This window comes from Girardinichthys multiradiatus, chromosome 11 (assembly GCF_021462225.1).
Source record: "Girardinichthys multiradiatus isolate DD_20200921_A chromosome 11, DD_fGirMul_XY1, whole genome shotgun sequence".
Taxonomy (NCBI): Eukaryota; Metazoa; Chordata; class Actinopteri; order Cyprinodontiformes; family Goodeidae; genus Girardinichthys; species Girardinichthys multiradiatus.
Genome location: NC_061804.1, coordinates 40793759 through 40817815, shown reverse-complemented (window position 1 = coordinate 40817815; position 24057 = coordinate 40793759). Strand labels below are relative to the sequence as shown.

The 24057-nt window shown below is 41.0% G+C and overlaps 1 protein-coding gene across 1 annotated transcript in view; it reads left to right on the top strand.

Moving 5' to 3' along the window:
• The window catches only part of wscd1b (WSC domain containing 1b), a 39992-nt gene extending 35725 nt beyond the window's left edge, over positions 1-4267 (top strand). The window contains exons 8-9 of the mRNA XM_047380034.1: positions 29-229; positions 3364-4267. Coding sequence (XP_047235990.1) covers positions 29-229; positions 3364-3716 — 554 coding nt within the window. The 3' untranslated portion in view covers positions 3717-4267. The remainder of the gene's footprint in view (positions 1-28; positions 230-3363) is intronic.
• The last annotated feature ends 19790 nt before the right edge of the window (positions 4268-24057 follow it).

The following is a 24057-nucleotide window of genomic DNA, read 5'->3' as shown; positions in this document are numbered from 1 at the left end:
GTCTAATCAATTTGTTTTCTGCCACCAGGTTTCAAAGGGGAAAAGGATTACTGGAAGAGTGGTCGTAGTATCTGTGTGAAGACCCATGAAAGTGGTCAGAAAGAGATCGAGATGTTTGATTCTGCTATCCTGCTGATTCGAAACCCTTATCGGTCTTTAATAGCTGAATTCAACCGCAAGTGTGCCGGACACCTGGGCCATGCAACAGAGGCACAGTGGGAGAGCAAAGGTAACAGCCTACCTCTAAGTCAAGTGTGTTATGTATGGAGCTAAATTGGGGCCATAATGTTTGTCCGAAAACCTTTTTTCCAAACTAAACAAAAAGGATTTGAAACTGAAAAGTCATTTTGAAACTGAAAAAAAAAAAGGATTTGAAACTGTAAAAAAGGAGTTGAGAGAAACCGCCTGACATGAATATGTGCTGATCCTTTGCTGCCTTTTCTATTCAGAAAATCCACAAGATTTGTATCATTCATTTGAAAGGTAGACTTGCCACTTGCAGCAACGGACCAGCACATAATTCATGTCATCTGGTAAGGTTTACAAGAAACAGTCGGAGAGATTTTTTGTGGAACAAGGAACATGAGAGTCTAACCAAGAGAATTGTGTGGCTGTGTTGAGGGAGTGAAGGGCCAATGTGAACCCTAGTTGAAAAGACAGAGGGAACACTGTTTGGAGGGACTGAAGAAACATTGGTTGGAGGGACTGAAGGAACATTGGTTGGAGGGACTGAAGAAACATTGATTGGAGGGACTGAAGGAACATTGGTTGGAGGGACTGAAGAAACATTGATTGGAGGGACTGAAGAAACATTGATTGGAGGGACTGAAGAAACATTGGTTGGAGGGACTGAAGGAACATTGATTGGAGGGACTGAAGGAACATTGGTTGGAGGGACTGAAGAAACATTGATTGGAGGGACTGAAGAAACATTGATTGGAGAGACTGAAGGAACATTGGTTGGAGGGACTGAAGAAACATTGGTTGGAGGGACTGAAGGAACATTGATTGGAGGGACTGAAGGAACATTGGTTGGAGGGACTGAAGAAACATTGATTGGAGGGACTGAAGAAACATTGATTGGAGAGACTGAAGGAACATTGGTTGGAGGGACTGAAGAAACATTGATTGGAGGGACTGAAGGAACATTGGTTGGAGGGACTGAAGAAACATTGATTGGAGGGATTGAAGGAACATTGGTTGGAGGGACTGAAGAAACATTGGTTGGAGGGACTGAAGGAACATTGGTTGGAGGGACTGAAGAAACATTGATTGGAGGGACTGAAGGAACATTGGTTGGAGGGACTGAAGGAACATTGGTTGGCGGGACTGAAGAAACATTGATTGGAGGGACTGAAGGAACATTGGTTGGAGGGACTGAAGAAACATTGATTGGAGGGACTGAAGAAACATTGATTGGAGGGACTGAAGAAACATTGATTGGAGAGACTGAAGGAACATTGATTGGAGGGACTGAAGAAACATTGATTGGAGGGACTGAAGAAACATTGATTGGAGAGACTGAAGGAACATTGATTGGAGGGACTGAAGGAACATTGGTTGGAGGGACTGAAGAAACATTGATTGGAGGGACTGAAGAAACATTGATTGGAGGGACTGAAGGAACATTGATTGGAGGGACTGAAGGAACATTGGTCGGAGGGACTGAAGGAACATTGGTTGGAGGGACTGAAGGAACATTGGTTGGAGGGACTGAAGGAACATTGGTCGGAGGGACTGAAGGAACATTGGTTGGAGGGACTGAAGGAACATTGGTTGGAGGGACTGAAGGAACATTGATTGGAGGGACTGAAGGAACATTGGTTGGAGGGACTGAAGGAACATTGGTTGGAGGGACTGAAGGAACATTGGTTGGAGGGACTGAAGGAACATTGGTCGGAGGGACTGAAGGAACATTGGTCGGAGGGACTGAAGGAACATTGGTTGGAGGGACTGAAGGAACATTGATTGGAGGGACTGAAGGAACATTGGTTGGAGGGACTGAAGGAACATTGATTGGAGGGACTGAAGGAACATTGGTTGGAGGGACTGAAGGAACATTGGTTGGAGGGACTGAAGGAACATTGCTTTGAGGAACGGAAGAAACATGGCTGGAGGGACTGAGGGGACATTGGTTGGAGGGACTGAAGGAACATTGATTGGAGGGACTGAAGGAACATTGGTTGGAGGGACTGAAGGAACATTGATTGGAGGGACTGAAGGAACATTGGTTGGAGGGACTGAAGGAACATTGGTTGGAGGGACTGAAGAAACATTGCTTTGAGGAACGGAAGAAACATGGCTGGAGGGACTGAGGGGACATTATTTGGGAGAACTTAGGCAACACTGATTGGAAGGACTAAAGGGGTATTGGTTGGAATAATCAAGAGAAAAGAGCTAAATAATCTGTTAACAGATAATAAATAAACACTAAGAATATTAACAGAAGAATGAACCAAATATGTTACAACAAAGTGACAAATAAAGTCAAAGTCCCACAGATTGTGTCATCAGTCTGCAACTTAGATTGATGACAATTACAGATGCTGATGATCTGACAGCATCAAAATAAAGTCAGCTGATCTTTTTGTGACAGCAAAATTGTTTTTTTAAACTAACTTTTTTAAGCAAATAAAGCTCTTTAAGCTGAATTAATCTGCATCTGGGGCCTATACAATGCAGCATGATTTGTGGCTTATTCAGGTAACTTCAGGCTAAAATCTTTGTGAGAGATACATTATATTCCAAAAGATATTCGCTCACCAATCCAAATTATTGAAATCATGTGTTCCAATCACTTCCATTCCAATATAATGTATCTCAGCAAAATGGATCCTTATTTAGCTAAAGCAGAGACTCTAAAGTTGGTTCCTGTTAGAAGCTAAGGATTAGTCTAATGTTAATCATGCTTCTCAGTTAAAATGTCTCCATCTGAAAAGATCTCCTCATCATTTATCACGAGCAGATCATACTCTCCCAACTGCTGTCTGAGTGATTATGTTCATACTCACATCACTTGTATACATTTAAAAAAAAAGACTGTTTAAGATCACAATTTACCCAGATAATTTTTTACCTTAGACTGAATACTTTTCTTTTTAGACCATTTGGTATAAAGAGGATTTTAAAACACTGGGACTTGGAAAAAAAAAAGATTCTAAACTGAAACCCATTCATCCACCATTGCCCATTCTCTGGAATTTTATTAGATTCCAGGATATTTCTTTCCCTGCCAAACACCAGACTTTGAGCTCGTTGACTTTAAACATTAATGTAAGAAGATATTTCTGATAATTACATATTAAAATATAATCTAATCATTACAAGATAATAACCATCTATTTTGCCTTCTTTTATCTGCAGAATGGCCAGAATTTGTCTCCAGCTATGCCCCTTGGTGGGCCTCCCATGCTCTGAGCTGGATGAAGTTTGGACGGCGCCTGCTGGTGGTGCATTATGAGGAGCTGCAGAGAGCCCTCCTCTCCCAGCTCCGACTCATCGCTGCTTTCTTAAATATCACCATCAGTGAGGAGAGGCTTCTGTGCTCACAGAGCAACCAGGATGGCTATTTCAAACGCCCGGGGGCCCAGCGGCCCTCCTTCGACCCATTTACTCCTGACATGAGGCAGATGATTGACTCCTTCATTCTCACAGTTGACCTGGCACTGCAGAGCAGGAACTTTAGCAGAATTCCACAGGAGTACCTCCCCAGATGATGGTGGGTAGACTTTGAAATAACTGGTTCACCCTTGGTCTGAGGGAAGAAAGGTTCGCAGCTTTTTCTTAGCAGGGGGCATGATTGGATATGCTGATGTAAGTGGACCAAGTGACTCTTTCACAAGCTGGGCCACAAAAATAATGACAAGTCCCTGAGAAATCCAGCTGAGAACAGTTGTTGAAAAGCTCGTGATAAATGATGAGGAGATCTTTTCTCTCTGAAAGCAGAGACAAACACTCAGAGAGGATTTGACATAAACTATTAACTTGAAGAAGGGTCTGGGTGACCCAAGTGCTCCACTGCCAGAATATGGATGTGCTTGTGCAGGTTTAATTCCTCTGGTTCAAATTATCTCGTTAGTAAGCATATCCAGATAAAATAATGATAAAGACAGAGCTTTTTTGTTGTACAACATTTTGCAGACAGATAAAAGCCTCAGAACTGTCACATGTGATTGTACGGACTTTCTATGGGAATTACTGTTGGCTGATCACAAACTGAGTGTGAATTCCTATGAAGATTTGATGTCATTAAAGATTTGAAGCAAGAGCAACTGCATACACTGGCATGTTTCAATCTAATGATGCAATGTGGGAGGTTATTGTATGCAGTTGTTGCCTATGATGTCAAGACTGATATTAGAAGGTGTTGTCCACCCAGACCACACAGAATATCACCACAAACAGAGGCACAGAAAAAGGAAAATACTGGTGTTCACTGTGGAACCCTAAGGAAAGAGTGTTCACATTGTGGTATGTACAGTGGAATAACAGTGCCACCTGCTGGCTGTGAGGTACTACACCGTGAGAGAGATGCTTACTGAAAAATACAGTTAAATGAACAGCGTTTCTGTAAGACGCTTTTGGCACAGCTGGGTTTAATTTGGGAGCAGAAAAATAGAAATTAGTTTGCAGAAACTTTACAAACTAATTTGATTCAGTCTGCAAACACTATGTGCAGTTTGAAGCTTGAACTATTAAAACAAGCTAAAAAATTTGAAAGGTATCTCAGGAATGATATGCTGCATAGATGAGTGTTGTTTTATTTACTAGCTATATAAATGAATACAGCCATTCAATGACTCCTAGAGGCCACAAAGCTGAGCCAAAAGGACAACTATAAGTTTAAAAATCCAGTTTAAGATCTGAACTCTAATACAAGCCTGCTTTACCTGCTATAGAAGTTAAGTTGTGGCTGTTCCATAGTTCAAAAGATAATTCACCTTTAATAACACATTAATATAATGAAGAAACTGAAGCCGATTAAGAACTATGGAACATTAAATTCAGACATTTATGGTCATGCTGCCAGGTGGTTTTTGTCATGGCTATTTCACCAAGATTTTTCTTTGGATATATATACGGACAACAAGTGTTCTATGATACACTTCCTGCAGAATATATTTCATCAAGAAAGCTCTTTGTTTAAACAATTTAACAAAATTACCAACAGATGTAGTGTATTAGTCCTGCTCCTTTTTGACTTCAAGTTACAGACAGATGGTCTCAGGTTTTCTCTAAACATTGTGTCAAGATGGTTAGGGTTGGACTTCCTTTTGCCTTTAGAATTGCCTGAATTTTTCATGCCATAGACTATCAAGAGAGCAAGACGTTCACCTTCTAGCAGAATAACAAGGACAACAACACTAGACATACAGGGGTTAGACAATGAAACTGAAACACCTGGTTTTAGACCACAATAATTTATTAGTATGGTGTAGGGCCTCCTTTTGCGGTCAATACAACGTCAATTCGTCTTGGGAATGACATATACAAGTCCTGCACAGTGGTCAGAGGGATTTTAAGCCATTCTTCTTGCAGGATAGTGGCCAGGTCACTACGTGATACTGGTGGAGGAAAACATTTCCTGACTCGCTCCTCCAAAACACCCCAAAGTGGCTCAATAATATTTAGATCTGGTGACTGTGCGGGCCATGGGAGATGTTCAACTTCACTTTCATGTTCATCAAACCAATCTTTCACCAGTCTTGCTGTGTGTATTGGTGCATTGTCATCCTGATACACGGCACCACCTTCAGGATACAATGTTTGAACCATTGGATGCACATGGTCCTCAAGAATGGTTCGGTAGTCCTTGGCAGTGACGCGCCCATCTAGCACAAGTATTGTGCCAAGGGAATGCCATGATATGGCAGCCCAAACCATCACTGATACACCCCCATGCTTCACTCTGGGCATGCAACAGTCTGGGTGGTACGCTTCTTTGGGGCTTCTCCACACCGTAACTCTCCCGGATGTGGGGAAAACAGTAAAGGTGGACTCATCAGAGAACAATACATGTTTCAGATTGTCCACAGCCCAAGATTTGCGTTCCTTGCACCATTGAAACCGACGTTTGGCATTGGCATGAGAGACCAAATGTTTGGCTATAGCAGCCCGGCCGTGTATATTGACCCTGTGGAGCTCCTGACGGACAGTTCTGGTGGAAACAGGAGAGTTGAGGTGCACATTTAATTCTGCCGTGATTTGGGCAGCCGTGGTTTTATGTTTTTTGGATACAATCCGGGTTAGCACCCGAACATCCCTTTCAGACAGCTTCCTCTTGCGTCCACAGTTAATCCTGTTGGATGTGGTTCATCCTTCTTGGTGGTATGCTGACATTACCCTGGATACCGTGGCTCTTGATACATCACAAAGACTTGTTGTCTTGGTCACAGATGCGCCAGCAAGACGTGCACCAACAATTTGTCCTCTTTTGAACTCTGGTATGTCACCCATAATGTTGTGTGCATTCAATATTTTGAGCAAAACTGTGCTCTTACCCTGCTAATTGAACCTTCACACTCTGCTCTTACTGGTGCAATGTGCAATCAATAAAGACTGGCTACCAGGCTGGTCCAATTTAGCCATGAAACCTCCCACACTAAAATGACAGGTGTTTCAGTTTCATTGTCCAACCCCTGTACATCCAGAGCTATTTATGTTTAGAGAGGCTCTCGCTCATCCTGACTGAGCTTGAACTACACTGCTCAAACAACTTAAAGGAACACTTTGAAAACACCGGGAAACTTAAATTGAAAAACTGATGCGATAGGCTAGTCCAATTTTCTGAACTGTCATTGCAACAACTCAAAATGGTACTCAGTAGTTTGTATGCATGTTCTGTTTAGATGATGGATGCTGCCCTACAGTATCTCCTCCCAGATCCTGACCAGGTTATCACTGAGCTCCTGGACAGTCTGAAGTGCAACTTGATGGTGTTCAATGTCCCAGAGATGTGCTATTGGATTTAGGTCAGAGGAAGATGCAGGCAAGTCAATCGTATCAATTTCTTCATCCTCCAGGAACTGCCTGCATAATACTCTTACAAGATGAGGTCCAGCATGATCATGCAGCAGGAGAAACCCAGGACCCCCTGCACTGGCAAAGGGTCTAACAAGTGGTCTACGAATATCATCCCAGTACCTAACAACATTTATCCTGTGCGTTAATCCTTCAATATGCCTCCCAAGACCAACAATGACCCACCACCAAACCGGGGTTGTCTCATTGTTGACCCTTTAGTGCACCTTTTGTTAATTTCATTAAAACCAAAACAGATGACACTAATTAACAACCCCATTTTACTACTGAACTGACCAGATCAATATTTGAGATGTTTAACTGACTTGCTATTAAACTCAGATTAAAAAGTGTCAGTTTTTCAAAAAAGAATGGTAAATGGACTTAACTAATGTAGGACCTTTCTAATCACACCAAGCGCTCAAAGCACTTTACATTACAATAACAAATGTGCACACATTCATACACAGATTGGTAGGCAACATGAGTTTGCTCCCCATTAGGCTGGTATTCATGGAGCAATACCTGACAGAGACTGCTTATAGACACAGCAGCCAGGTAGGCTACACGTCACATTTATGACTTTATGTCCATAAAACCTCAACTTGTGCAGAGCGCAAGGAGACATTTCCACTTTGTTTACTGCCACAGGCAGTCAGGAAGGAATGAAACAGAACTGCACATTTTATTAACTAATTTATAATGACAAACTAATTGAAAAAATAACAATGTCACAGTTCAACATTGATATGTATGTCAGGACCAAAATATGATATGAGGAAATGAGACTGAATACAGCATTAGCCAAAAGACTAACACAGAATCACTAGTGTAAATGTGTGTGTGTGGGTTGGCTAACTAGCGAACATACTAACAGACAAAATGAGCTGAGAACACACACAACTATGGCAAAGGAAAACAAAGTCAGTGGCTGCGAACAGCAAAACAGACCAGTCAAAGCAGGTACAATTGTATGAGGCCCATGTGTATTTGAACACAGGTATGGATGTGTGTGTAGGAGTGCTGTGTGAAGCCAAGCTAACTGACAAGGAAGCTAGTGGCGGAAGCAAAGTGGTTGGCACACTGGATGGTGGATAATGCCGAGTGGGAAGGCCATGTGTAAAAGAGGTGCCAAATTAGAACAAAAGGAACAATGGAACAATGGCTGCAACGAGCATTTAAGACCAGAAAAAGGACACATCAACTTGTGGGTCCTTACTTGTTCAGTAATTCCAGTACGGGTGAGTGTGTACTGATTAGTAAGGTGCAAGGGAAAAGAAAAAAAATACAGAATAAACAGATCAAATAGTGCTGGTCTTCAATGCTACCCAATCTAAGCAATTGTGCAGAGCAGACCCAGAGACCAGCTATGAACTCATTGGCTTGGCAGTCTGAACACAACATTTTAAAGCACATCAGCAAACACAATAAAATAATATCTAAATCGTTTTAAAATAAAATCATTTTTGTCTACCAAGATACAAGCCAGTAACTGTTTTATGATCCTCCATAGAAATTTCTGAGCATGGAGTCCAGTACATCCAAGGGCTGTGTCGGGTTGGATGGCAGGCTCAGTAAGCAGCTAGTTGGCTTCTGGAACCGCGGACTGTGTACCTTCTCTTTGGTAATGAAGGCAAACAGCTTTGTCGACATAATTAGAGAAAGACTCGTTTCTTCTTGGAGAATCCATGCTTAGATTCTACAGAGCTGGGACTGCAAGCAGCAAGTCTCAGGTCACCAGGTCAGCAAGTTTTTGGCCGTAATAATAACTAGATACACAGACAGTGATCCTAAAGATTTTTTTTAAGCTTTATATTCAGTTCACAGTCTTTCGCTTGACCAGCAAGTGCTCCCTTACACGGTGGGCCGTCAGGATCAAAAAGCCAGGTTTCTCTGTGCACCATTTCTTTTAAATACATAAGTGTGGTCAGCGAAACTTCTGGCACTACTATGAATACTGGGAAATCCAAACACCTTCTGATTTGTTTATATGCAACTTCACAAACTTATGCAGTGTCGATAGAAGGATTTTTTTTTCTGGCAAACTTTCCAAACAAGCTATATATATTCAGAACTTTTCAAATGTTTACATAATGAAATTCACATTTTTTTATAACTGAGGCCTGCACCGTCTGAGAAGAAGCTCTTGAGTTAGTTGTAATTTCTCTAAATATTACATTCTCTGACCTAAGGGGGATTGCTTCACTTGTAAATATTCTTCATTATTGTGAAACAATGGAATTTAAACATCTTATACATTTTCTTGCACAGGTAGCAATGGTTCTCTACAGAATTAATTCACCATTCATAAGAATAATAAATAAAAAAATGTTACTCCAAGTTCAACGCATTTGAGTTAACAAACTCTTTACTAGGCTAGGATTCACTATGGGGAACATGGTGGATCGCTACACTAGATGTAGCGCTAGATGCCCTTGATCATACAAGTAGATCAGAGCTGGCAGCACTCCTGCTCCCATTCTCTGTACGAAGGGACCAAGGTAAGCTCACTATCAGCCCATGCTCAGGGCCTCCCAATATCAGCAACAACCCCACTTCTGGCAATGGGCGGGTTTGATCACGCCCCCGTCACTATCATAGCAAAGTAGCTGGACCTAAAGATGTCCCGGTCCCTGCGTCACAAAGTCTACCTTTCACAGATGACATGGCGGGGAAATTTGCCTCTGCACATTCAACTGATGAGACCCCATTTGGCAACATATCCTAGCGGTAATGCCGTACTTGTTGGGAGCGGCAGCCGAACCCCTGCAGCTAAAGGTGCCAGTCTCCACCTTCTCACCCATCACGAGGGTGGAGTCCCTTGTGGAATAGGGCTTTCCTCTGGTTCCTGAACTGGAGCCCAGCCTATCCCTGTTGGGGGACAAGTCAGCCGGCATGTCAGACAACGGCAGATGCCCCTCCAACAATCACATCGCAACTATGCTCGCTGATCGCTCCCATCAGTATGCCACCCAAGCTGCAGCAGTGACCGATAACATTGTTTTACTCACCTACGCCATCTTAGGAAGGTTCGAGAATTGGATCTCTCACCAGGAGAGGAGTTCTGTAAATTTGTTCATTGTCTAGATGTCACAGATTGCGACCTTGACCTCACTATTTACAGCTGCAGGTCTGTTGTCTCAGAGCCCACCCAAAACAAAGAATATTCTCCTCTCTGTGGCTCAGTGGTGCAGGGCGCTTCTGAGCACGGTAGGCTGGGCTTTCAGAGCTATTCAGGCTTAGCAGATGTTTATGCTTGTGGTGCAAACGGATCCAGTGAGACATAGACCACATCCTGCTTCGCCTTTAACCCACTAGTGAGAGCCTTAGAAGGTGAAGCCTATACGAAATAGAACATTGGTTACATACTGTGACCTAAGATCCTATGAGCAGCCCTTCAAGCTCTGGGCCTCACTGGTTCCTGATTGGCTGAAGAAAACTTGCTATTTGGGAGCTGATAACCCAGTCTGAGGGCAATATACAGGGTGAGGCCCGCCAAACAGGTATGATTGGACTAGTTTTAAGTGCTCTCACATGTACAAAGGGTTAAAAACTCTAGTGAAAGTCTTAAAGGGCTGCGTTATATTAATACAATCTGGGGTTACAGTACGTAACCAACGTTCTAAAACAAATATGTTCTAAAGTCTCAAAACTAATTAATTGTCTTTAGTCTCAGAACTAATTAAGAACAATAATTGGTATGTATTCAAACGACTTGACGTGGACTGCTCTGCAGCAGCGCTCCTGTGGCTTGGTGTGGATGAAGGAGGATGGCAGTAAAACAACCTTACTGCTGCTTCATACTCCATCTCTATCTGCTTTATCCTCTCCATCAGCTCAGGAGAGGAATACAGGAGACCAGTCGTCCTGAGGATCTTTACTTGGCTTGCAGTGAACCTCAAGCGCTGCTCCAGCTCGGTAGGTGTTGCCCCAGAACTCCGGGCTGGAGCGAGCGCAGACGGCATGGGCGGAGGTGCAGCGAGCCTGGGAGACAGTGCTGTGGCAGACGAAGATGCGGGCTCACTTGCTGCAGCCATCACGTAGGCTGGCTTGGAAACCACCTTCTCCCCAGGCGACCGGCTGGGAATCCCTGCATGTCGGCGATTCTTGTGGCGGGAGGAAGATGACGGCTTTGTTGCCGGTACGGAAGCAGGAGGGGAACATCGGAGCCGAGGTGGAGGGACAGAACAGCCCCCCCCCCGAACACCCTGGCGCTGGGCTGCCTCACGCTCCATCTGTTCCAGCATCAGTGGAGACGGCAGAACCTCCAAATCCGTCGGCAGAAGTCTCATTGCCTCCTTCATTTGCTGCTGAACCCAGCGATCCCTGGCGCTCTCCTGCCTACTGTCTGCGAGGTCCATGTTTGGTGGAAACATTCTGTCACGGTTTACTTGATATTGGACCCCAGAATGCAGACGATCAGGCAGCGTGATGGTAAGTGAAAAAAAAGGTTTAATAAAAAAACTCGCTCACAGCAGGAGGCAGGAACAAAACAAACGGGCAGGCAAGACAGGCATGGCAAGATCAAAAAGACAAGACTTGGTTAGAGAACAAGACATGAGCATGAAAGATGTTTCCGCGAAGACTAAACAGAACAGGTGTGAATATATGGCGTGAAAACCAGGTGGAGCAAGGAGACAGATTAACTTGAAGCAGGTGAACTGAATAAACTTAATTAACAGAACAAAACGTGACTGGAGCAAAACAGAGACTCTTGAACACAAACTAGAAAAACATGAAGCAAAAGCATAACCAGATCCGAAAACCAAACTTGACAAAACATGAACAAGACGACAAAATAAAAGCATGACCAGGAAAATAAACAGAAACATGATTCAAAACTTGAACAGTGAAAAACATAAGGAAAAACCCCGAAACCAAAAACCAAACAACCCCAAATCATGACAATAAAACATTATTTTGATAAAATAGTATTTAAGAATTATTGCTAAGTTAAAAATCAGAGTGTTTGGATAATTGATTCTAAATGTATTTTAATTTACCATCCCTTTTTTATTAAAATAATATTTACAGAAAAATTATTTGTTAGAGTAGTAACTACTAACGTTTTTGGGCAATAGATTGTTGATTGTTGTCTAATAATCCTTATTTAGTCAAATAATTTTTAAAGAAATATTATTTTCTGGTTTGGCAAACTAATAACCTTTTTTATACTAAAACTATTAAAATGGTGGAAAGGAACATCTATTGACTCTCATAAGATGGCGACCAGTCATATGTAAGTATTTGTGTACAGTTCAGAATCCATGTTTTATCCATCTCTTACATTGCTGTGACTATAAACGGGGCCATGGATCCCTCTGATGATTACATCAGTAAGTGAAATCTGACTCTGCATTTCTTCCCAGCTCCATAACAAAAAGAGTTGTGTGTACTCATTTATTTCACATCTGGATTTAAGGCTTTATTTGCTCTGTATGATCAGAGATCCGATAGTTAAAGACTAAGCAGTAAACACAAAAAAGCTAATAAAACAAAGAGAGTGGGAACTTGGTTTAAAGTGGTCAATGTGGCCAAAAACACAGATCATGCAAAATAAATAAGCTTGTTTAGTTCAATAGAGCAGGATAATAATTATGTTTTTTAGAGGTTTTATTAGTAAAAGTGATATTTGCTAATCCAAACCCGGGCTGTTGTAGTACTGAATACAATCAGCTTCTGAAACTGAAAGTTGTTATTTATATAAAAGCTGACTAACAAGGCTCATCATGCTGACTGTTTTGAACAGGTCCATTATTCCCAGAAGGCTCAGTAGGTTTGAAAGTAAACTTAATTAGTGAAGCAGTGCCAGAAGGCTTCACAGGCAGGTGTCTGTCAGATTTACAGCAAATAAAGACATCCAGCTCCATCTGCTTCAACAGTATGTGAAGTCAAAGGGGAGTGTTTGACGGTACTGTATGGACCTAAACATATTGGAATGTTATGCAATATATTTGAGAAAGTGTCTTATCTACTATAATTTTCACAATTATCTCTCAGATTTATGCAGAATAGTTCAAAAACAAATAAAATATCCAGCACATGGCAGTTGTGTGGATGAAAATGCCTGGTTGATGACAGATATCAGAGGAGGTTGGTCAGACTGGTTTTGATGGATGAAATGCAACAGTACCTCAAATAACCATATGTTACAACCAAGGTATTTAGAATAACATCTCTGAATGCACAGCATGTCAAACCTCAAAGCGGATGGGCTACAAGCAGCAGGAGACCACTCAAGGGGCCACTCCTGTCTGTTAAGAACAGGGAACTGAGGCTATATTCACTCAGGTTCTAAAATATTGCCTGGTCTGAAAATTTTGTTTCAGCTGCCATATTCATATTGTGGGGTTTAAGTAAGCAATATATTGGATGAATCCATTCTGACTTGTATTAATGGGTTATAGCTTATGGTGGTGGTGTATATTTGGGTATATTTTGGGTATTTCCATTTAACATTGACGGGGAGGTGATCGAATTCATAATCCTGGAAATAACAGATCCAGACCTGATAGGTTTTGTTAGAAAAAGACAAACTCATGACAATGTGAGACAAGCTCTTCACCTTATAGACCGAATGAAAAGAACAAAGTCAATGGCTGTCAGCCTTGATGCCGAAAAGGTGCTGGATTGTTGGAACTATTTTATTTAACTTTTGAGAGATTTGGCTTTAGTAAACAAATTATATGTTGCTATCAGCCTATGCATAACGTACTCTCTGCCAGGATAAAGATTAATGGTGATTTATCATATACAGTACAAGTGAAGAGGGGCTGTTGTCAATGTTGACCCTTTAGCCCCACTCTCTTTACGCTTTTTCTTGAATCTCTGGCGCAGGCTATCAGAAAACACAAGAACGTTACAGGTGTGACTATGAATAATATAAAGTACAAAGTTTGTTTGCACGCTGATGATGCGCTCATAAGGCTAACTAATCCTGAAGTCAGTCTATCCAATCTCCTCTCTTAGGATATTCGGCACAAGATATAAGGTTAAACCTACAGAAGTTAAAACCTGCAGAAGGGCAAAACAGACTATTGTCATGGTTTTCTTTACTGATTTGACCCACATGCAGAATGACACTCAGGATGCAGGAGAAAAGTTTAACAAGTTTATTTTGACAGGTAGTGGACATGGAGCTGGAACCAGGAATAGATACACAAAACTGTGTGGGAAGGAAGATCATGTGAGTTTCTCTTGAGGTTTGAAGTAGCATTTCTGGGAATTGAGAATAAGTTCTTGCTTACTGATGAAGGAAACGTGGTGGGCTGAGGGAGAATGATGCAGAGCCTGGGAGGACTGATAGTTGCTGCTGAATCAGGGCTTTAGTCCAAGTTAAGTGGTGAACTCTCTGTTGAAGTTTCTTGAGACTTGATGTAAAGTTACAGGTGGAGGGTGAGCAGGGTTCACTTGCCTGAGATCCTAGGAGTCAAAGGGCTTGGGCTCTCCACTGGAACTTGATCCATAGCAATTCTTGAAGGCTTGAAATCTTGATTTTGGCTGGAGGCTGACTGGAGCACAAATGAGTCACAGGAGCTTGGAGCCAGGACTAGGAAGTCACCACAAAGGCTAACACTCAGGTACTGGGGTGCAGATAGCCCAGCCTTCTTATACACCTCCGGAAGAATGAAGATTGGAAGCACCTGCTCACCTCAGCACCTGTGTTCACATAATCAGAGGCTCTGGCGGCATCTAGTGGTGAATGATTGTTAATAGCAGGCATGAAACAACACACAAAATCCCAAACTCCGACAGTTATTGAACGACAGACAAAATTGCATTGAAATATTACCTGCATCCTGCTGATTAATGTGACAAGGAAATGGAACATCTACTTGAATTTGGTATCAAATGTATGATCATTGTAATCACCTTCTTTTGAATGTCCTATACTGGCTTATACATCTATTTTTGATTTAATATGCCTCTGTCTGACCTGGATGTTGTAGACACTTGTTTGTAGTGGTCTGTATGTTCTACTGTATGTTTTTTCTTCTTATACTGTGAGAACATTAAAAACAAAGTTTAAAAAACATTTATTTTTCATTGAACTCATGTTTTGGTATTATGAATGTTGTTTTTTTTGTTTTTGTTTTTTTTGTATTATGTAATATTCTAATCTTAAATGTTGTATTTTTAGCAACAGGGCTCGTCGAAGGTTGGAAACTTGCAAACCACATGCACATTTTTGCCTTTAACTTCAAAGGATGTGAAATATTGCCTATTTTTCAACTTTCGAACGCTGTCTTTGAATTAACAAGGCTCCCCTCCATCGTCATATTTCTCTCTTGCTGTTGGTTTACTCTGTGTGATGAAAAACCTACCTGGTGCCTTCTCAGCCTATTGGCATCACGTATACCGCTATTTGTCCGTGCCTGTCTCCCCCACTCCCCCACCTGCTGCTTTTTCCTTCAAGAGCTTTAAAAAACATTCACTGCAGATTTCTCTGCAGTAGCAGATTGTGCTCTTCTTAAACCCCGCTTATTGAGTTGTAGTAACGCATCGCGTCACATTGTAAACATTATAACCGCGTTACAGAAATGAGAAAAGTAATTAGTTAGATTACTCTGTTACCAAAAAAGTAACAGTTATTAAAGTTATTTTGTAACGCCATTGCTCCCAACACAGTTTTTTTTTTTTTTTTTTGCTGTAAGCAGAAAACCATCATAATTTATAGAAATAAGGTATAAAAACACACATGGAACTCCTTAACCAGGTGGTGGGAATAGTGTACAGCACAGGAGTCAAACTTCAGTCTCATAGACCGATGTCCTGCAACTCGATGTTCATTTGCTTCAACAGACCTGTATCAAATGGCCAGGTTATTAGCAGGATTCAAAGGAACTTGATTGGGTGCCAAAGAGGTAATACAGCCATTTGGGTCAGGTGTGTTGGACCCTAACTCTGGTTAAAAGGAATTTCTGTGTTGATTATGGGTTAGAGGTCCCCAGTCAAAGTGGGAGGCACCACCAAGAGTGATGGAGAACAATAGGACTAAGATCGTGATTCCCAGATCCAGACCAATAAACAGGTGATAGTTAACTAACCAGACATTGTGGTGGTGGACAAAGCATAATTATTACAGTAGTTATAAATGTAGCAATCCCACGTGAAGGCAACTTCAAGGATAAAAGAACACGAAAAGTTCAAGAAATACTGAGGGCTCAAAGAGGAAAAAAAAAGTTGTGAATCAAGGCATCATCGGTGCACTTAGAGCTGTAATCCCAAACTTGGGACTACAGCAGATTTCAGGAACAACCTTTGATACATCTGTCCAGAAGAGTGTAGTCCTGGGAACAGTGCTTTTATCTTCAATAATATCGGACACTAGCAGCAGTGCTTCGTGTTATTTTCTTCTTGCCAGGTTGCCACCACGAATAATGTCATAACTCTTCTTAATCAGCAAGTACATAACGCTTGCCAAAATATATTTCCTTGTACATGTATAACATGCCAGATGCTGCACTATCTATCACAGATTGCAAAGGGAAAATAAACATCACCTGTTGGGAGCTACGTAGCTTCACAGATTTGACTTTATGAGATAACTAAAGACTTGGAAGTCGACTTGGACTTTCAATAAACTGACTCAAGCCTTGAACTTGAGCTTCTTGATTTGAAAATACTTTATATCTGAACATAAAGTATGTTACCATTGTACCTGTTGCGCTACCATGGAGCCATGCCTGGTGTGCTAGCCTCCATGTGTTGCTGCAACATGCACGCCGCGATGCTTGCTTTTCTTCTGCATCCTCTGATGACAGCAACAAATTGCATCAGTGGTGGAGAGGCGCACACTTTCAGCGCTATCAGAGGAGTGTGGGAAAACTTTGGAAAAAAAAAAAATGTGCACGACGGCATCACCCACACAGTGTGTCTTACAAAGCAAAACTATAAATCAGTGTACAGGTACTTTTAGTAACATTTTAAATGCAGAATGAAGAAAGTGTCTGAGGACCAATTTTGTATTGCCTAATTCACAAACACACTGAGAACAGCGGGTAAGGTTAGAAGTTAATTATGTGAGGTTGTTCTAAGTAACAGATGGTCTGTTCAGCAGCCAGATGTTTTTTGTTCAAGAGAGGATAGCAGTATAGAGGGAAGCCTATAGAATTTATGGTGGCGGCACTGGTGTTGATGAGGTAAGTTGCTGGGAGTATGTCTTATGTGTATGGCAAGCCAAATGGATCAAAAATCGTTCTAATCCGTAAATATCGGGATGCACTGTTTTTTACATGCACACGTGTTGCAGGGGTGGCGTTAATAACGTGTGGTGCATATTTTATCATTGTCGCATTATTGCTCAGCCACTAGATTTTAAGGCATTTTACCTAATCAGTTCACTGCATTTGCAGACACAACCAGGAGATCCCTGATCCTTGAGGAAAGGCAGAAAGTATATGCACCTTTCATTCTGCTTCTGTCTAAATCACACCCAGTTCAACAATAAAGTCTGACATAAAACTCACTCTACTTGTTCTCTTGGGGCAGAAAGTAAGTATCTTCTTTAACAGGCAATTAATTATTAATTTAAAAAGATAATAGCAAGCGATTACACATACAAAACTTACAGAAATACTGGCTCTGTTAAGTGCACTACTGTATTTATTTATCTTTTTATTTCTTTTTGACATGTACCATGCCTTGGCTTAGGCTTTTGTTGTTTAATGTTAAAAATGACAAACGATGTATTAAAAAGAGTGTTTATCAACTTGTAGTTCTTTTTATATGACAGCAGGTGTCAGTAAAAGGTCAAAATCCTACATTAAAGACTAACATTAATTTAAATCTCACTCCACATTTTAGAAGTCATTTTTTTAAAGTCTATTTACCACCTTTTTTCGGGTAGGATCATCAGAAATTGTAGAACACATCAAGATCCACATAGGTTTTGTTTTGAGGCAAGACAAATATATTTGAACTAAGGCGATGCCTGTAGGAAGATGATTCTTGCAATTGCTGTTCATCATAAGTAAAGATCCCGCATTTGTTTTATTGTGTAAGTCAATTCTAGATACCTAATAAGAAATTTTCTCCATGTAAAAAAAAAAAAAAAACACCTTTTCCGTTCTGAAAAACTACAGAACGCAGTAATGGCAAATCCTTGTACCCTCAGCAACATGCTTTGCAAGTTTGAGGTCAGTCTGATTTTGGAGCTAAACTGTAAATAGACACAGACCTTTCTTGCATGATAGTGACACAGTTAAAGTTGTTAAAATAAAAACTGTCTCTGTCTAAACGTGGTAATGGAAATGAATAAAGCATTCAAGTGCACCCTGGACAAAAAGGCTTAATGGAAGTGTTCCACATGTGAGGAGCAGCAGAGCAGGTTCGAGGAACACATAAGGCAAGACTCAGATAACCTGAGTGTGTGAAGGGTTAGGGAACCAGTAGTCCACTAAATATTTGAGCTCATGCTCACTCAGTGTCACCTTGACATGGTCCTTTCTTCTGGTGGTCATTTAGGACTCTGGTTGCAGGTGTTTTGTTAGACTAACTCTTGCAGTTCAAATTGTGTAAAATTAGGTGTAGTTTTATTCCAAACATTTACTCAGCATATACATCTATAATACAACATAAACTATAAGATTCGTTTTTAACTGCTGTCTAGACATCAGCATTCATGGGAGGTTAGAATACAAACCATAGCACTGAGACATGTAGGTTCACAGAAAGACAGTAAAAAACAAATGAACAGCAAAATAAAATTAAGGATAAGATACTGTGCAGTAAGGACAAGAGCTAAATAAATAAACTGAACTGAATTCCAGACAGCATCCTCACTCTTCTCCTGTATAATCCATGTAATTGTCTCCACAGTCATGTATATTAAATTCCACCGAGTCCAGCTCAGATCAGCTGGAGTTTGTATATGTTTTCCTCAGTTTCAGCCACCATATATGACCGTCCTGACTTGTTCTAGATCGCTAGCCGTTTGAATGTGTCTTGCTTCTCCTCTGCCATGACAGCATCTGGTTGTGGCAACCAGATTTAACAGGTGGCGGTGGCATACACAACTTTGATGTGGTGGCAGCTGGTATTCAAGGCCGCGGTCCTGGTCCAGAAGGCCGGATGTGTCCAAATAGTCTGCTTTGGTCTCTTCACAAGTCTTTGTCCAACTCTGACTCTGCCTCCTCCTACTGGCTTTTCTCTCTGAACACACTGAATGCTTTGATAATGTTCGAGTCGATGTCGGTTGTGGTTCTACCACACCAAAAGGATGAAGACCCTCTCATACAAAGTTAATTATGAGCTTATCAACCTTTGCTTGTGGCACATGTCTGTTTGCACTCACTGCCAATCACTTATCTTTGCTTGTCTGCTTGGAGTTTCTGCTGGTTCTAAAATTCGCTTTTATGTCACCACTAAATCACTGAAGTCATTTAGCTGTGATCGATGTTTCTTATTGTGAGAGAATATCTTCTTTTGTACATAAAGTTGTGTAAAAGTTTAACATTTAAACCACGCCATTCACACAAAAAAGCCTTCTGAACACACACCATATTTGATTTAACAATCCACAATTCACAATTATTACACATCCACCAAGAGTGGAAAAAATCTGATAATTAAAATATTAGAATGTAACCATAAATAATACTCAATGTCATTTTATAGACTAGTAAGCTCACACGTTTAAGTGACATACATATTCAAAGCTTGTCAATTTATAGCCAGCAGAGAGCTATGCTGCTCAGCATGGAAACAGAGTCACAGCAATATATGAGTTTTATACTTTCTAGAAAAAAAGAATCTTAATTACTGATGTGTTTTAGTTCCTTTACATTTTGCAAACTAAAAGAGTACTGAATGCTGGCTGCTTTGAGTTATACAGAACTACATTTACTAAAAACAGCTATATTATTGCTTTATCATTGCTACAACATTTAATTGTAATATTCCTCTTACATTTAAATAATGGTATTTTTAATGGGACATAAATTTCCATTTTTCTTCTGCCAGCTGCTGTCTTTAGGGTTCTCTGCAGCTGATCATCTCACCCATCTCAGCATCTTTCTGTCACATCAAACCCTCTGCATCCTTCACTACATCTGTGAAGCTTCTCTGTGGTTTTCATCTTCCTCTGAATCGGGTAAGTCTGATGTTTATCCCATCGTTTGTCCAATATATCCACTATCTCTCATATCTAATAGTTTTAAATACCTGATTTCAAACTAAACACCTGATCCTCTGTTTCCAGCTTTAACCAGTGCAATTTAGAATCACAAGATAAAACTGAAATATTTGTTAAAATAATAATTAGCATGTTTACACGGTCTTAGTCTTTAACATATGCTGCCCACTTATTGATTCGTTCATGCAGTAATTAGATGTGCACCTGGTTAGCGCAATGATGCCACTTTTAGCTTTAAATTACGTCCGGTAACAACGTCATCAAACGGCATCCATTTGTATAGTGTCTTTAAGTCCAAGGACCCCAAAGCGCTTTACACTACAGTCATCCATACATTCATACACTGACAAACTAGATTGTAGCCACAGCTGCCCTGGGGAAGAAGTGGGGCTGCCATACAATCGCTGCTACCGGGCCCTCTGACAACCATAAGCAAGCAAAGCGGGTGAAGTGTCTTGCCCAAGGACTCCGCGACTGAGACGTACACAGCGGGGGCTTGAACTGGCAACCCACCGGTTACAGAATGAGCCCCTACCACCGTCGCCACTCTTTTAATTTGAAAAAAAAAAAAAACAACAACAAAAAAACTATTAACATATCATTCTCAACTGTCCAAGAAAAATGGGTATAGTTTCTCACTGAATTCTAAAACCTTGTTTAATTACCTCTACATGCTTACCTAGGTTTGAGGTTGAGTTTGTAAATGCAGACAGTTCGATCTCTTTTGGCAAACAGCTTTTACTCTGCATAGAACTAAAAAAATGGATCTCTGCAAAAAATCTGTACTGAGCATTACGACCTGCAGCGTTCACGTTGCCTTAATTTGTCAGTTCTGGGAACAGATATCTAATAATTGATTGTTATTTATATGTTCACAGGCAGGTTCACAACTTGGCTTCCGTGGCTGAAGCCCCGGATGTTTTCTAAATAGCCCCGGATCTCTTAAAAGATTAAATTTCGAAGTATTAAAAAGATGCACTAAGATTGGAAAAAAAAAACACAATCTGGTTTGTTTCTATTGTGCTCCTTATAATCACTGCCCGCTTCACCTAACGTGGCAATGACTTCAATTAAAGAAATAAAAAAATGTAATTTGCGCACACAGGCGCCACCGCCACTGCGACAATACGCGCACAGGCACCGGCGGACTGGCACGTTGTCCATTCTGGAGACGTTCAGGACGGCTGTTCAGTCCAGAGCCGTCGGACTTCCTCGATCATTACCCGAAAATGTACACTGAGCGCCTTGACCAGGGCTTATTTGAGAGCAACCGCGGAGCCAACCGGAGAGCTGAGTCTGGTGCGTGTTTGCGCACAGGATAACAGCATAACTCACGCTTAAGTTAGCGATAAAGCCTGAATGCTGACTCAGAATGGGCTGATCGTAAGTTACAGCTAATTTAACTTGCTGACACGAGGTGGAGGTTCACTGTAATGAGCATCACCAGGGTCATGATGAGAGACTTTCACCTGAGCTACAGGTAGAGTTAAATGGTCTGGCCATAATAGGAAACAGTAGAACCCTCTCTGTAAGCTTCTAGTTGGATCTGCATCATGATGTGAAAAATGTCAGGTCTTTTAGTTGAGTCAAAATAAGTTACTAAACATGTTAAAAGGGTTCTTCAGATCATAAAATTGCATCTCATTGCTGCAGCACATGTAATTTGCTCTTTTAATTAAAAACACTGCAGTTTGACAACATTCTAAAGTTTGGTGCCTGCTGTAGATCTGTATAGGCTGAGAGATATAGAATAATTCATAGTAAAGACAGTTGTAGTGGAAGCCAGTTGAGCTAACTTACATTCACTTTCAGCCGGTCAGGAATGTTCAGTCTTGAAGCATAACATAATAACAGTGCATTGGATGGTTATTTAGTGTACATATAGGTAGGTGATTACTTACACACTTACACTGATTGGCGATGGTGCGTCGCCAATGATCTTCCTATATGAAACGTAAAAAGGACAAAAATGTAAAGTGGTTCCAGTCAGATTAATTACCTGACAGGGAGTAAGGCAGTGTAAAATTCAATAAAGCTGCTTTCACTTAAACTGATCAGATGCCCCTCTTAGACTAGCCCTTATCCCTTAGCTTTAGTCTCCAGGACCATCTAATCTGGATTTATTGTAAATGAATGCACCATGAGATGTATCTACTGCAGATAACATTTTAACATTTTAACAGAACCTTATATTAATCCTCATTATCTCTTTCTTGCTATGTCCAGTTTCTTAAAACCTTGAAACACAAAGTAAATTTGAATAACTTTTTACAGAATCTCTCATTATTATGTTTTCTGCAAGCTATCAGGATGCCTTTTCAAGACGTCAGGCACAAAAACATCTGGATCTTTCTTTTTTTGTTGTTAAATTAATATTAAGTAGGCTAAATATTCTTTTTATTTGTGAAACTGACCAGAGACAATAAATCACCTCTTTTTGATTTTAGACATTTTGAAATGTAAATTTTGGAGTCTAAAAAGCAATTTTCTCCCTGTTTCAAGTGTCTCTTTACCAGCCCAAGCTTTACATTTATTTGACAGACACAAGAGTGGGATTCGTTTTCACTTCCAATGCCAAAGAATGGCCTGAATTTTCCCTGACAAGACAGTATCTGTGTAAAATCAAAGTTTGAACAAGCTCCACAAAGTTACTTTGCAGAGAGACATGACTGACTACATGTTGGTCCCAAGTGTGACAGCCTGCTGTCTTCTAGGAGATTCTGAAGTGATGCGAAGGATCCTGTCTATCTCTGGATCTAAAGACAGACACAATTGAAAGTGGAGGATGTCTATCATTTACCCTGTTTGCTTGCTGCCTTAAGATGGTGCTCTCAGTTTTGGCTGGAGCTTTTTATTGGATTGGGTGGTTTTGTTTCCTGCCTCATTCCAATTTTTCAGTGTAAATATACATCACATTAGTCTGATCATTTGTTTTTTGTTTTTTCTACCTATGATGCAGAAGCAGAAAAGTCATTATGATGATTGTGTAGTAAAGGGAAACAATGCAACTGTTGATGTATGTATACTTACCACAAGATGGTGCTAGAGGTCTTTTTGGAGGCAAAACAGCCTGTCAGGTCCTCGGGTCACCTTGTCTCCAGTGCTCTCATAGTAAGAGTAATGTGTACTCATTGTTTACTTGATGGATCGTATGAAGCAAATCAACATGTGATGAGAACATGTGCAACATTTAACATGTGAAATCTATTTGGAACATTTTGCAGACTGTAACATGTGTTCTTACTTATCCTCTAGAGAGAGGAGCTGTCAGCCCCTTTCCCAGCCTGAATTATACCCACCTCTGTGCTGACGCTTGAACACAGAGGATGATGATGCACTGTCTCCTTAACAGACAGAGAACATTCCAGCTCTGTCTTCTCTGTTCCAGCAGCTGATTCTAAAGCCCAATCTTCCTTCTTCCAGTCATTTATGTCAGTGGGAAGGAGCCGCAGTGAAACAGCTAGGGCTCTCTGTCTGAGCAATGACGGACGTGTGTCTGACAGGTAGTGCTGTCTGCAGGCACCAGTGAGCCTGTGAAGGATGGAGACATCTGTATGTCTGAGCTCTCCACTTCTGCAGCATGCTGCTCAGCGTGCATGACAGGACATGAGGAGGTACACGCTCGCCTGGCTGCGTGGCAAGCCGTGGCTGCCATTGCTGTTGTGTGAGTCTGTGAAATAAAGACGAATCAATGAACTGCAGATGAACTTATACATGTCTGTGTGTAAAGCAGCCCACAGACAGAGCACAAGCCTCAAACTTTGATCTTGTAATGGTTAAATAGGCATAACTAAACTGATCTTCAGCAGTAGTTATTTTGGCTTTCTGAAGTTTTTCTTCTGACGTTTTCTCTGATAATGAGTTAAGACTTTGTATCTGACTCTTTTCACTGTACTGTGGGG